Source organism: Phragmites australis, chromosome 5 (genome assembly GCF_958298935.1).
Source record: "Phragmites australis chromosome 5, lpPhrAust1.1, whole genome shotgun sequence".
NCBI lineage: Eukaryota > Viridiplantae > Streptophyta > Magnoliopsida > Poales > Poaceae > Phragmites > Phragmites australis.
In genome coordinates, this window is record NC_084925.1 from 41,572,314 (window position 1) to 41,586,980 (window position 14,667).

A 14,667-nucleotide genomic window follows, 5' to 3' on the forward strand; every position below is an offset into this window, starting at 1 on the left:
TTTCAATATCATAAATGCCCTGAACGAATTTTAGGCATTAAGGTTCCCTTGCACAAATAATATGGGTGGTGCATTAGATAAATCCTAGCATGCACCGGTACAATTTCCCCTCAATCTTTGATGAACCATTGCATACACAGTGAAAGTAGTAGTATTTAGGCAATTGTTGATTAAGCTTCAAAGTGTCAACCTCTACCCAGCTTCAAAGTCCATATTCTCTACCCCAAGATAAATCCTAGAATGCACCGGTACAATTTCCCCTCAATCTAATTAAATCGGTACTGTCACACAGTCATTCATTTCAGAAACTGACCTTATTTTTGTGGTTGCTGTGATATCCTCTTCTTCCAAACTGTGAGCCTTTTCCTATTGTCGGGTCTGCAGTTCGAGAGTATAAGAGATCAACATCAGCATGCATTTTGAAAGATCAAGCCCAAGAGATTATTTAGGTTTGACCAGAAAGCATGGTGCAAACATGCAAAATTGCGTGAGAGTGGGCATAACAGTGCAAGTACCTTAGTAAGAACTAAAGCAAAGGGGGGGGGGGGGAAATCATGCACAATTGCACACATAACACGGCACTGATCTGAGTCTCACACACAACCTCACTTGCACAACTGGGGATGTAAGGTACAATTCGGCGAACTAAAAGCCAAAAAACTTGCAGCTTCAGGTAAAAATTTTTCAAACTGATCAAAGTTGACATACAATAGCTCTGATCAGAGTTAATCAATAGGTGATAAAAACAGCTCTGATCAGTCTGAAAAAATCGGAATTGATATACATGACCAGCATGTTTCTGAAATTTTAGGACATTTATAACATTGCAATCACATGTGGACGTAGATTTCGGAACATTTGAGGTTGACTTGTGTCATCAGATTGCATATTTCAGTTGACACATGGTTGCCTTGTGTCATCAGATTTTGCATATTTCAGAATAATCAGATTTGGCATCAGAAAATACTAAACAGAATAATCAGAGCAACTTCCAAATTGCAATACAGTCAAATTATGTCAGTCAGTGGTGCAAACAACCCGTAAAAAATAAGAAAATACTAAACAGATATAAAGGAAATCAACAACAACAAAAATACAAGTGTAATGATACTTGTTTTAAATGGTTGTGAGGTAAGGAAATACTAAACAGATGACCAATCGCAAATACAATATCTTACAAAATGTAAACCAATGCTAGCTCTTTACTTCCTTGTGGGTTCAGAGGTCCTAATGCTTCAAGGACATAAAATTGGTGATGTTCAGTGACTATCCAAGGTTGATCGGCCAATGCCTTTTGACATTGAATTTGTTTCCATTTTGTAGTTTGTACTCCAAAAATTCAGTTATCTCTGAACATACTGCTTTATCAAGATTTGATGCAACTTCATCAAAAAATCAGTATGCAACCTCAAAAGGCATCAGACCAAACAAAGGCAATTCGTAAAAAAAAATCATCTAGACAATTTGAGTGCAATCAGTATGCAAGCATGCTGCATGGTAGGTTTCGATGTGCTCATCAGGGTTGTCTGCCTATCCCAGATTCTATTACTCCATCGTCTATTTGTCTTGCAATAGTTGTCATACTTTGTTGGTGTAACCTGCACCCAGTATGCCCATCATGGCATTGAGATTTTGCTCCAGGCAAACACTGCTCATTTAAACTGCAGGATAAAGATTCAAGTAGGTAGGATTGTGGGAGCTCAGGGATAAACAATGTCAAGCAGCAGGAACTTAAACAGTGCAAATATAGGAAATGGTAATTTTCCTCCAAAACCTCACATATACCCATATAATATGAACATGTCATCTAGGGAAGGTTGCATGTGCCGCATTTTCATGGCGGCTCTAATCAGTCCTACTTGTTAAGCTTTTTTATGCATCCGTTACCCAAGAACATTCAGATTGCATATTCAGATTGCATATTGCTCACTTCGCCAAAAAAAGATACGCAGTACATCATGTCAATCGATCTTTCTCTTGTGTGAATGTTAACCATGCCCAGTCATTGCATCATCAATTCATGATTATGTAAATATTAAGTCCAGAGACCTAATTCATTTGTCATGAACTTGTACAAAGGTTGAAATGCTACAAGAATCGAGCGTGGATTGGGGTTAACCGAAGGTGCTGAAAAAGCCTAAGCCGGACTGGAATGGAATGAACAAAGATAGCACGGGCAAGAATCGAGCGACCAAGCAAAGTAAGAATAGCTCACCGCTTTTAGGAGGAACCTCCTGAGCTGGAGTTTGGTGGCGCCGGAGATCTTCTGGGCGACGGCTGCGGTAAAGGGACCGGATCCTAGCAGCAGCTCAGGGGAGGAATTAGGAAGCGGCGGCGAAAGCAAGGGATCCCGGCTGCTTCGGCTGCTTCGGGCGGAGTCGAGTCCGGCGATGTGGGGCGGCGTGGAGACCTGACGGCGGCACGAAAGCTTCGGGCGGAGATAGTCCGGTGAACATGAGAAAGGAGGGGGAGGTCGCCGCCGTGAAGGGCGGGCGTCGGAACGATGAGGGGCGCAACGTCAACGCTCGATCGCGGCGGACGACGGGCAGCCACGGCAGCTAGCTTGGAGCGGTACGGCGTTGAGGTGGGATGGGAGCGTGGGGGAAAGGGGCGCGGAGTGGCGGCGGTGGACGGGCGACGAGGAGGTGCGACAGGCGTGGTGGAGAAGGGCGGCGCGTGATTTTCGGGCGGGATCTGCTGGACGCGCGACGGGCGTGGTGGGGAAGGGCGGAGCGTGATTGCCGGGCGGGAGCTGTTGGACGGGCGATGAGGAGCACGGGCGCGCGGAACTGATCGGACGGGCGAGGTGCGGGCGATCGTCCAACTGGGGCAGACGAAAGATGCATTGCAAACGTTTTAAGTAGTACAGATATTTATCTATATTTGATTTTTCTCACTCATTTTATAATTTTTTCATCTATTTCTTCTTAACAAATCTCAATCCAAATAAATATCTAAATAAATCACATGCACGCCACGGTGCACGTCAAGATTATTGCCCCCCCCCCCCCCCACAACACCGATAACAACACCTGCTCGCCTCGAGTAGGCAAAACTCGCCGCTCTGAGAAGGACAATGTTGCTTCGTTTGCCACATTTCCCTCCTACCTGCAACGCAAAGCAATGCAACGGAACTGTGCGATGCCAGTAAGAATGCTTCTCTCTTTCTGGAAAACTGTGACGAATGGATGGCACGATACGATGGAGTGCTACAAGATTTAGCTGGATACGGACACGACGATGCTGGCAGCACACGCATCCACATCGATCAAATGCCACCGCATGGATGGATGATCAGAGACGACGACGAAATAGTGGCACCGTTGAGCATAGGTAAACAATCAAGAACGAAAGCGACGCAATGGTGCATTTGTCAATGCCCCGATGTAGGGTAGATATGAAAACTATTACCGTGCACCACAGTAACAGCACTGTCATCAACATTAAGTAGTCGTCTATGGAAAAGAAACGTCAGAGGGAAAGCTGCCTCTCCAAGTGAGAGTGACGGTAAGCATTGCACAAAGTCACCGTGTGCAAAATCAAGATTAAATCAGGGAATTCATGTGCTGCAAATTAAGGGCAATATTTGACTGGCACAGGTAATCTAATACATAAATACCAAGGAGGACCTAGATATTTATTTACTAAAAGTACTACATGCTAGAACTAATTCAAAGACGAGCTCACAACTAAGCTATCACACTTCGTGAAGGGGCGATTATGATCTGAGTTCTTGCATTTGAACGAATTTCGGAAATTTAGGGGGAAAATTTCTCACCTAACTGTATCATAATTTAGCTATATACATCTTAATTATACAAATATATTGTCATCTTAATATGACGTTAAAGGTACAAAGTTTTTTTTAAAAACTGTAACATTACCTCGTCCTAATTTTGATGTAAAAATCTAATCATTTTCGAAGCCAGACGCTTTAGAGTATTTTTAAGAGATCCTATAAATAACTCTCTATAATTAAATATAGTGATTTTGATCCTAAAACATATCTCAAACAGCTTCCTAATATCACTTATAATATTTACTAAACCATAAAATCACCTCCCCCGCTATCTATTTATAGAGAGCGTCCCTTGGCTTTTAAAACACTCGAGCGCCCTCATGCCTACTCCTTCGTTCGTCGTGAGCAACTGTTTCTTCCTAACGATGTGTTTCTGCTTGTCGTGTTTCTGGTCAACCTAGCCTGATGCGGTTCCTCTCTCGGCTCCTCTTTAAGAGATCCTATTGGTCGTTTATCGGATTCCATGTTGCCGGTTTTCAAAGTCGGCCTGCTCTTCGTCGACCTCACCTTCAGCTGTCCCGGGCAACATCGGACGCTGCCTCCATCTTGGTTTGCTGGCTCGCTTGAGCTCCTACGTGCGTTGACTCGTATCTCCGCAATACCGTCGCGCCACCACTTGCCATTGTGCTTCAGTGCACTGCCGTGAGCTCACTGTGTGCCAACTCGTCGTTGCTATCGAGTTCTCCATCGTGCGTTGTGGGAGTTGCAGGTTGTAGCTGCTCGCCATCCTCGCCACACATGAGCGGGGCTACGTCGCCATCCACGCCGGCTACAACGACCTACAGGAGTTCAATGGAGCCGTGTCCTCGCCGGGACAGAGAAAAGAGGGGAGAGAGATGATAGGTAGGACTTATCTATTGGTGACACATAAAAGAAAATATAAGAATAAATATGAAGAGTTTGTTAGAGAGGAAGAAGATTTAGTGAGCCAATATTACTATAAAGATTCGTTATATAAAAATATATGAAGTGAGTTTTAAGAGTCTTGCCGGAAGCACCTCCCATCCGCTTCTCTCTCCACCGGTTTTTGAACACACTGTTGCGAGCAAGACAAACAACTAGCGAAGCAAAGCGCTCACCGCCCTGCAGCTAGCAACCACCGAGCCCCGGCACCGCGGCTAGGGTTTCCCCCGATCGGGCATTGCGGAGGCCTCAAGCCACACCCCGCGCGGCAGATTCGGAGCTCCGCGGCGGGGGGCTCCTGGGCAGTCTCGTCTGATTTGGATGTTGGGTTGCGGCGCCGGGGCTCAGATCTGAGATGTCCGACGGCGCCGGCGAGGAGGGGAATGCCTCGGCGCACAAGGGCTCCGCGCGGCGCCGGGGGCCAGCGCAGGTGGGCCTGGATGCGGACGAGCTCCTCACGCTGATGCACGGGTCGGATCCAGTCAAGGTCGAGCTCAACCGGCTCGAGAATGAAGTGAGGGGTGAGTTGATTCGTGGCTGTTGTAGCTTCGGTTTAATTTTGGTGGTGTTTGCTGTATTTTGAGGAACCTTATGGGGCAATGTTTGATTTTTTTGTGAGGTTTTAGACAAGGATAGGGAGCTGTGCGAGGCGCACGCGGAGATAAAAGCGCTGCGGCTGTCGGAGAGAGCGAGGGAGAAGGCCGTCGAGGAGGTAATCTCCAAATGTTCTTTAGACTTGTGTATAAAAACGTTGATTTCAGTGATCATTTCATTTGGTTTGGAGATTGGAGTAGTGTCGGCGTATGAGATATTAAGTGCAAAATTTGTTGGATTTGGGGAAATAGCTCTTGAGGGGCTCGAAACTAGGGTGGTTTTAGCAGGATTTTGAGGGCAAAATGTATGAACCTGTGGTTGTTTCTGGTAATGTATTATTCAGTTGGACTGATAGATTCTAATGAATTTGTAAAGCTCATTTCTGGGTGGCATGAATTTTTTCGTTCAGCATGTGCTTATTGTTTTGTTCAGAATTAGTTTGATTTAGCTTTTTTTGTCATCTGAAACAAATTTGTTTATTTTTCGGCTGAGCGTGAGATGAGTTACTCCATAGCAGCGTGCTGCTTCTTTTATGGCTTCGTTTTCTTTCTTTTCTCTAATGCCCCAGAAACTGGTAGTTTATCATTAGTGGATAGTGAACCAGAATGTCAGTACTAGGGACTATCTATGGAGTCTCTGTTCTGAACAGGCGTTTTCCCAAATATCTAAGATTCTGGTTCCCTGATCCTGGATCTTCTTTTACAACTATCGTGGAACCTATTTTCATTTTCATTATAGTTTCAATATTTTTTGAGTCTGTTATATACGAGGAACCATGTCCAGTGTGATCTTAGTTTTGTGAGTGAAATGTAGTTACCATTTTTTGGAGAAATTAAAGTTATTATATCGATTTTCGGCTTTTCCTTTGTGTTACCGTAAGATGAGATATCTTGTCTTTGGGCATTTATGATTCATCTGGATCCATAGTTTCCTTTAAGATCCTCCATTCCCTTCTCCCTTTGGACCTCAACATGTCATAGGTTTTCTGAGCAGTTAAATATATCAGGCTTTTATAGCATGCCTGCTTATTGGCAAATCCATGTAGCTCCTAAAAAGTGAGTGACTCAACCTTTGATTTTAGGATCAGTTAACAAAATCTATACTTCAATTGAGCTTTTGTTCCATTTGGGTCTCAAGGTAACGGTCTATGCATCTTTGGTTTCTGTTTAGACATTTATTTGTGCCTCCAGATGTTTCAAAGTAAATATTTCACCAGCTAAGGCAATGTTTGTCAAATGAAGCTACCTTTTGTCCATATTAAACTGGTGTGATGCAATGCTCCCTGGGACAATTTAATTTAGTTTATAAGCCATTAGTGAATATATAGGTGACCTCACTCACATACCAGAATTAGTACTATGTTTTTCACGAAGTTAGCTTACTTGTTTTCATAATGAGAACTGGGTTGTGCCCTTCAATAAAGGGGAAGAAGCAAGTGTTTCCTTGCATTTTGTTAATGATGCTTATTTTCCGTTGTTAAGATGATTGCTAATTTGTTGTATTGTGATGACAGCTCACTGCTGAATATGAGAAGCTGGATGAGAAACTCAAGTTGACAGAGTCTCTCCTTGAAAGCAAAGTATATATCCTATGACTCTTTTTAGTTGTTTCTGACCCCTCTATTGGTTGCTCTCTGATAGAGTGAAATTTTGCAGAACCTAGAACTCAAGAAAACAAATGATGAGAAAAAAGCTGCTATGGCTGCTCAGTTTGCGGCCGAAGCAACACTACGAAGAGTACATGCAGCTCAAAAGGATGATGATATGCCTCCTATTGAAGCCATTCTTGCACCACTTGAAGCAGAGTTAAAGCTTGCTAGGCAAGAGGTAATACTGTACAACCCACCTCTTACCTATCTTTGCATCTGTGATGAAGTTGTCATGTTCTTCTCATGCTTTTTTATCTATTGATTTCCTCTTGATTGCATAGATTATATGTATCTCCTTTTTATCCAAAGAATACCTGGTTGTTTTCAGATTACAAAGCTGCAGGATGACAATAGAGCTTTAGACCGTTTAACAAAACAAAAAGAGGCAGCACTACTAGAAGCAGAAAGGACTGTACAAATTGCATTGGCCAAAGCTGCTATGGTTGATGACATGCAAAACAAGAACCAAGAGTTGATGAAGCAAATCGAGATCTGCCAGGTAAATGGAGGCTATTGTATTTTACAAGGCCTTTATAATAAAATAACCACTCAAGTCATTCCAATTAAACTATTCTGCTGGTTATGCTTCCTGGATTGCAGGAAGAGAATAAGATCTTGGACAGGTTGCACCGCCAAAAAGTTGCGGAAGTAGAAAAGCTGAGTCAAACTGTGAGAGAGCTGGAAGAGTCTGTTCTTGCTGGTGGTGCAGCTGCCAATGCTGTTAGAGATTACCAACGGAAAGTTCAAGAAATGAATGTAACATACACTCCTTCAACTGTTTTAATTTCAGCAATTCATCATTAGTTTTTTACACAAACATGTGTGACCTGTGCTATTTTCTGATCATGACACTTAGGAAGAAAGGAAACTTCTTGATCGTGAACTTGCTCGGACAAAAGTTACCGCAAACAGGGTAGCTGTTGTAGTTGCAAATGAGTGGAAAGATGCTAATGACAAAGTAATGCCTGTTAAGCAGTGGCTTGAAGACCGCAGGTTCCTGCAGGTAGGATGCTTAAACTGTCAAACGTCTTCAAATGTCTTGCAACAAAAAATGCTGTGGTGATCAATGCGAAGTTAAACGTATTAATCCTCTATTTAAATATCTTACAACAAAAAAAATGCTTCTTCAGGGTGAGATGCAGCAACTTCGTGACAAACTTGCTATTGCAGAGCGAGCGGCCCGATCTGAAGCTCAACTAAAGGTAGTAGTCGTGATTTTCATTTTGTTAAGCTTTTAAGCATGAGAATTGTTAATTTTGAACTGATTATTAAAAATTTTCTGAACTCAGGAAAAGTATCAGTTGCGCCTAAAAGTTTTAGAAGACGGGTTGAGGGGGCCACCGAGTGGTTCAAGTCGTCCTCCTACTGAAGGAAAGGGCATAAGTAATGGACCTCCCCGTAGGCTTTCACTAGGTGGTTCTGATAGTATTTCCAAAGTCTCTCCAAACAGTGTGTTAATAAGGAGATCTCCATCTTCCAATTCAAGATCGGCTCTCTCTAGCAGCAGCAGTATGGTCCTGAAGCATGCAAAAGGAACTTCAAGGTCATTTGATGGTGGTACCAGGTCATTAGACCGGGCAAAAGTTCTTGGGAACGGACCTCATTCACTCAATAGATCTACAGATGCTGTTAAAGATTGTGAAATGACTGATAATTGGAAGGCTAATGCAGAAGAAAAAAACAATGAAACCACAAAAAGTGATTCAAGTGACATGGTCTCTGGCGTACTCTATGACATGCTGCAAAAGGAGGTAGTTTCCTTGAGAAAGGCATGCAATGAGAAAGACCAAAGTCTAAAGGACAAGGATGATGCAATTGAGGTATGAAGCTTTTGTACTTCCCTTTGTAAGGTGATGCTTTAGTATTTAGGACTTTGTCCATTCTGTTTTAAATGCTGTCCTAGGATGTATGCTTTCGACATTTTAAAACTTTGATCACTAATATACATAAGTTTTTAGATTTTTCACATGGAATTGTATTAATGTGTTAGTGAGATCACTAACCTGTTGGCTGACATAATTCGAGGCCATGTCAGTGTCCAAAACAACAACTATAAAACAGAATGGACGCCGTACTTATTATTGTATTTGAGGGAACAGCAACTGTGGCATTATGCTTTTGCTTATCACCTGTTGTTTGCAGATGTTAGCAAAGAAAGTAGATACATTAAATAAAGCAATGGAAGTGGAGGCAAAGCGGATGAGGCGAGAGATGGCTGTTATGGAGAAAGAATTTGCTGCTGTGCGCCTGAAGAAGGAACAAGAAAACAAAGCCGAACGACCTGGTAATATTAAAGGACCTGGAACTTCTTCTCAGACACTTTCTGGAAGGTATGCCCTTTGAAATGCTTATATTAGAACTTGATCTTTCCTGTGTTGGAATGCTCGAAGTCATGTACCTGAGATATTGAAAGATTTGTTACCTAAGTATGTCATCTACTTCAATTCCAGTTATTCATGTGTCAATTACTGTCAACCTTTCAATTGTTGTCATGCTTAATCTGTTTAAGCAGATTGACTTTCGTTCTGTCAGTTGACTGAATTTGTTAGGCAAAATTGTCCAGCTTAGTTATGTGTTTGTTTGTAAACAATGAATTACTTTTTTGCGGTAATGTTGAACAGTAGGATTCACCAGTCCTAACACTAATGTAAGCCTTATATATATTTTGTGAGCCCCTTTATTTTACATCTTCATTTGTTTTATTGCTGCAGAGCTGTGCCACGGGGTGGGTTGACGCGCAATCTCCAATAACATGACCTCTAACATCAGGCAGCATGGAATTCTTGGATAGGCTTTATCTCCTATTGGATTTGTTCCCCTTGTCCTACTCATTTTGTGATGAAATAGCACAGATGGCCCTGCGTACCTAGATTGGGGAAAAAGTAGGTTTGCATCTGACACGACTTTCTTTAATGTAGTGGAGGTAATCCTTCGGTAGGGTTTAACCTTGGGGCACGCTCTCATTTTGTCGAGGCAGTGCACGTTGTGGTTGTATAGGTTGGACGGTCTTGCAATATGTAGTTGAGCTAGTGTGTGTGCTTTTTGCATGTCCGGGCTATGAATATTCTTTGTATTCTGCTATGGTCTCCTTTCTACTCTGTTTGCCCTTGGAATTGGCTCCTGGGACACCGTTTGTATAACCATCTTGTTCAACGTCGAGCTGAATCGGAATGGAGTGGTTTACCATTTGATGAGATCATGTCTTGTATATTGCGCGCTGTGACCGGATTTGCTAGTGCAAATGCCGAACAGACCAGAACTTAGCATGGAACTTTTGTTCATGTTTCAGAGGTGGGCTGCATGATTTTTTTTAGATTTCTTTGGGGTGCTGGCAAAAGTGTATGGTTCGATTACATGTCTTGCTAAAGTGCAAACTGCAAAATGGATATGCATTATGTTTTCCCAATTGACCTCGCAGTCTCCGTTGCCTCTGAGCGGATCAGGTGCATGATTAGGTCACTCTAGTCTGCAGGCTGCTATAATCTGTCTGTTTCGACAATCCTCCAGCTCGTGTGTATTATATAGCGCATGTGGACAGAGACGGACAGGGAGCAGGAGGCATCTTCGTCCGTTACACTTTTTTTTGTCCGGGCCTCTTTGCGACCGTTTTTACCTCCCATTTCCCTTGGCTTTCCACGATGGTTTCATGTCCTTTTCGCTTTGTTTGCATCACACAACAATACGTGAAGCGAACGAGCCGTGGTTACTTCGCCTTGCCTGCAAGCCCCTCCTCCCCTACTCATCTGAGCTACTCCTACTATGGGTGCCCTTTTGCTTTGCATCCGTGGGGTTATGTGTGTTAAAACTTGCTTCTTTTTTAGCCCTTCGTCCTTGCTCTTTGTAGAGATTTTGGCTTGGGATCAGGGAGTGTTGTTCGTCCCCTTTTCGTTGTCGACCATGGATTGGTGGGAGAGACTGAATAACATGGTTATCAGCTCATCGGTCTCCCTCTGTTGCAAATGGGCGATAAAGGCATGCTTCAACTTTCTAGGGGACTACATTCTCCCTCTCTCTTTGGAACCGGTTCCTCTGAAGTTCACGTCAGAGGGACACGGTCACTAATATACAGGTCTCTCACATCTGAGTTCACATGTCAATAGTAACTATCCTTGATGTTACGTCAGATGATCCCCATCCCTCTCTTTTCCCCTCATTTGGACTAATATGCGATTGCTTGCCAATGAATTGTTAGTTTTGTTACTAAGCGTATCTTTCTAAGGAAAAATTGTTGTAAATAAAGGGATAGTTTGAGCATTGATGTTATCTCACATATAAATATACAAAAGTATAACAGTAAGAAACCATTGCGCATGACCTTAGAATAAAATGACAGAAGAGTAGCAAAAACATTATCCAACTGTTTCGTGGATTCAAAAGAAACTCGCATCGTCGAGTTGTGTATTATAACGTTGAATGTAATATTGCGGATGTACCGGTATACAAAGTATATGAAAGACATGAGTATGTAATAGTTGAAAACATGTATACTTTATTCATTCATGTCAAATTCATAAAGTATAGTTTCTCTCCTTATACATGTTACTCTACAACGCACATGCTATCTGACTATCTTAATAATTTGGCGATTGCTTCGTCTTGATTCCTGGAGCTTCGTGAAGCTCTCCGGTTAATTATGCCCGTCTTCATGCTACCTCCGATTAAGTTACGCTAGCGGTCGTCACATCGAGGTCATCTTTGAGTCTACAAGACTATAGTCATACGCAACAAAACAGAGCAAAGCGATAACTTTAAAAATAAAAGTAGTAAAGTAAAGACATCCAAATGGGCCGTGCTTACTGGGCTGACCCGCGACCCGGCACTGTAGGCACGACCCAGGCATGACCCGACCCGAGGCGAGTTGGGCTGGGCTGGCACCGCACGAAGCCACGGGCTGTGCCTGGGCTGAGCGTGCGGCACAGCGTGCCGGCACGCCACGACCCGACTGAGATGGGCCGGCACGGGCACGGTCAGGCACGGCACTGCCCAGCACGCCTCTGCCTGGCTAGACACGGCCTGGCCCGGCCAGGCATGGCACAACTCAGCCTGGCTAGGCACGATCGACCTGGTTAGGCACGACCGGCCTGTCCAGGCACGACACGGCACGACCTACTTGGGCCAGCTGGGAGCCGTTGCGCGTGGGGTCGGCCCGGCTAGGCATGAGTGGCATGAGAGGGCACGCGGGGGCACACTCGTGTTAACGGGTTGTGCTCGGCCTGTTTAACCCGTTATTTTTGAATTTTCTAGCTATTTTGTTACCGTTTGGGCTCCAAAAAAATCACCATTTTCACCTATCAACATGGCATCTTTGTAGAAGCCATCTGCAACCAATCGTGGATAGAGTAGCTGCTAAGATTTCGGTATGGCAAGCTAAGTTGATTTCTAAATCGGGTAGGGCAACCTTGGTCAAGTCTGTGCTGTCATCAACCCCGCAACACACTCTCATTTCCTTTGTTACATCGTCTTGGGTGTTCACAGAAATTGACAAGATTCGCAAAGCTTTCCTTTGGATTGGTGACAGGGCGACGCCCAGAGGCCGCTGCACTATAGCCTGCCTGGTCCACGGTTTGGCGGCTTGTGGAATTTGACAGCTTGGGTATACAGAACCTCATACTTGCCAGTTTGGCTTTGCGTCTCAGGTGGTTATGGTGGCAACATTGCGATTGTTCGAAGCCCTGGGCCATTATGCCAATCAAGCATGAGCGGGAAGTCTCTGCTCTCTTTGACACCTCCACCATATTCAAGGTCGGCAATGGAGAATCAACATTCTTCTGGACCGATGCATGGATCGAAGACCAGTCTATTTGGTTGATAGTGCCGGACCTATTTGCCTGTGTGCCGACGAGCTCTAGAAGCAGAATTGTCAAGGCGGCTATGCTCTATCGATGCTGGGTTCGAGATATTAAGGGCCCCCCTTACCGTTTCTGCTATTACCAAATACATGCATATCTGGTTGTGGCTCCAATCAGTGACCCTGGGCACCGAGGAGGATTAGGTGATTTGGCGCTGGACTACATCTGGTCAGTACTCGGCTTCTTCGGCATATCAACTAATGTTTCAAGGTGCAATTCGCTTGGAAGGTGCTCAATTGCTGTGGAAGACCTAGGCACCCATGAAGATCAAGTTCTTTGGTTAGCTCTTGCTAAATAATCATCTTTGGGCTGCGGCTCGAAGGAGAAGGCAAGGCCTCCAGGCCAATGATGCTTGCGCTCACTGCTCTCAACTACCTGAAACCAGCGATCATCTCTTAAACTGCAACCTGGCGCGAGAAATCTGGTGGCGTGTTGTGGGTGTTCAGACTCTGACACAAGACTCATCCGTACTACTCTAGTGGTCTGAGCTGAGGGAACGCATGTCAAGAGAACTCTGAAGAGGGTTAGACTCCATGTTTTTGCTAATCTGCCGACGTATCTGGCTTTCGCGTAACAACATCACTTTAAACAGAAAATGTGCCTCCACTCACTTACTAGTAGCTACCATCTGGGAAGATGTTGAGAGTTAGTGTGCCGTCGGAGCTAAACATCTGTCCGTTCTTGTAGAACGCTTACAAACCTATGGATAGGTCTTTTAGCTTACGCCGATGCTTAGTTATCTAGTTGCGATTCTTCTGTATAAGCACATAACCAGAACTTCTTAGCTAGACCACCTGTTCGGGTGGTCATCTTGTATTATCCATCTGGGAACTTTTTTTCTTTTTATAAAGATACGTAGCTCTCCAGTGTATTAAGAAAAAAAAAACTCTCATCCCAACTTGAATGGTGGCGCCTATGAACTACAGTCCAGCACCAACAGAAATATTAGATCATGATGTTACGACTGAGGTATTATAACTTTCTAACCAATACCAACCATCTTCCATTTCATTCATCCTAAAAGCTCATTTATTGACATCACTGCTGTCATTAAGTTGTGCTTTGGACTGTGAGTTGCTTTCTCATGGACCTGGTTCTCTTACTTCTGAATGCAACTATTTAGTCCTACTTTTTTTAGCCTTGCGTGATTTTGACTGTTTATTTGGTGGACGAAATAGAGAAATGGCAGTGCACACTGTATATGTGGTCTTTTTATTTTAAATAAGATCCTTCATTGCTACCTGCTCCCTGTTGCTGTACCTTTTGATGGGGTTCCTCCATATTAGAAAACTATTTCATGTTGACTTACAAAGTTAGTCCAGACTCCAGACATTGCCCATTGGCTGGATTTATAATTTTTTTTTCATTTTTTAGTTAATTTTATATAGGAACAGCAGCGCTCTGCTCGATTGTATTCCCTCAAAGTGCACCATGTAGCCTGCTTCAAGTTCTATGTTTTGTGGTGAGTTTACATGTGAAGAAGATGCTCATTACCTAAGTTGCTACATGACTTTTTATATCTCTACAAGTATCTCCACCTTTCCTCGTTAAATTTTGCACGTCTCTGCGTGAAAACAGTTCTTGTGCAGTTGATTATTAGAATTAGCAATCTTCTCTTTCCCATTTGAATTAAATTGTTACCTGCTTCATGTTACTTGCTGAGCTAATAGTGCAGTTATGCAAATTACATAAAATTGCCTTCAACTTTTGAACAAATCTCATACCATATTTTGAAACAATGTTATTATATCATGCAGGAAATAGAGGAGTACTTCACAAAATACATAGTTAATGAGAGTCTGGGAATTATCTCCAATGCGCATGTAGTCTATGCAGATAAGGAATATCTGAAGGCTGAAAGTGCGCCGTGCATT

General features: G+C 43.4%; 1 protein-coding gene across 1 annotated transcript; it reads left to right on the forward strand.

Annotated features, from left to right (window-relative positions):
• Nucleotides 1-4,783: 4,783 nt before the first annotated feature.
• LOC133919749 (microtubule-associated protein 70-2-like) lies at nucleotides 4,784-10,138 on the forward strand. The gene is made up of 11 exons (XM_062364245.1): nucleotides 4,784-5,223; nucleotides 5,329-5,414; nucleotides 6,810-6,875; nucleotides 6,952-7,122; nucleotides 7,273-7,443; nucleotides 7,545-7,700; nucleotides 7,801-7,947; nucleotides 8,075-8,146; nucleotides 8,234-8,764; nucleotides 9,087-9,274; nucleotides 9,656-10,138. The coding sequence occupies exons 1-11, from the start codon at nucleotides 5,058-5,060 to the stop codon at nucleotides 9,693-9,695; spliced, it is 1,794 nt and encodes a 597-aa protein (XP_062220229.1). The 5' UTR covers nucleotides 4,784-5,057; the 3' UTR covers nucleotides 9,696-10,138.
• Nucleotides 10,139-14,667: the final 4,529 nt, after the last annotated feature.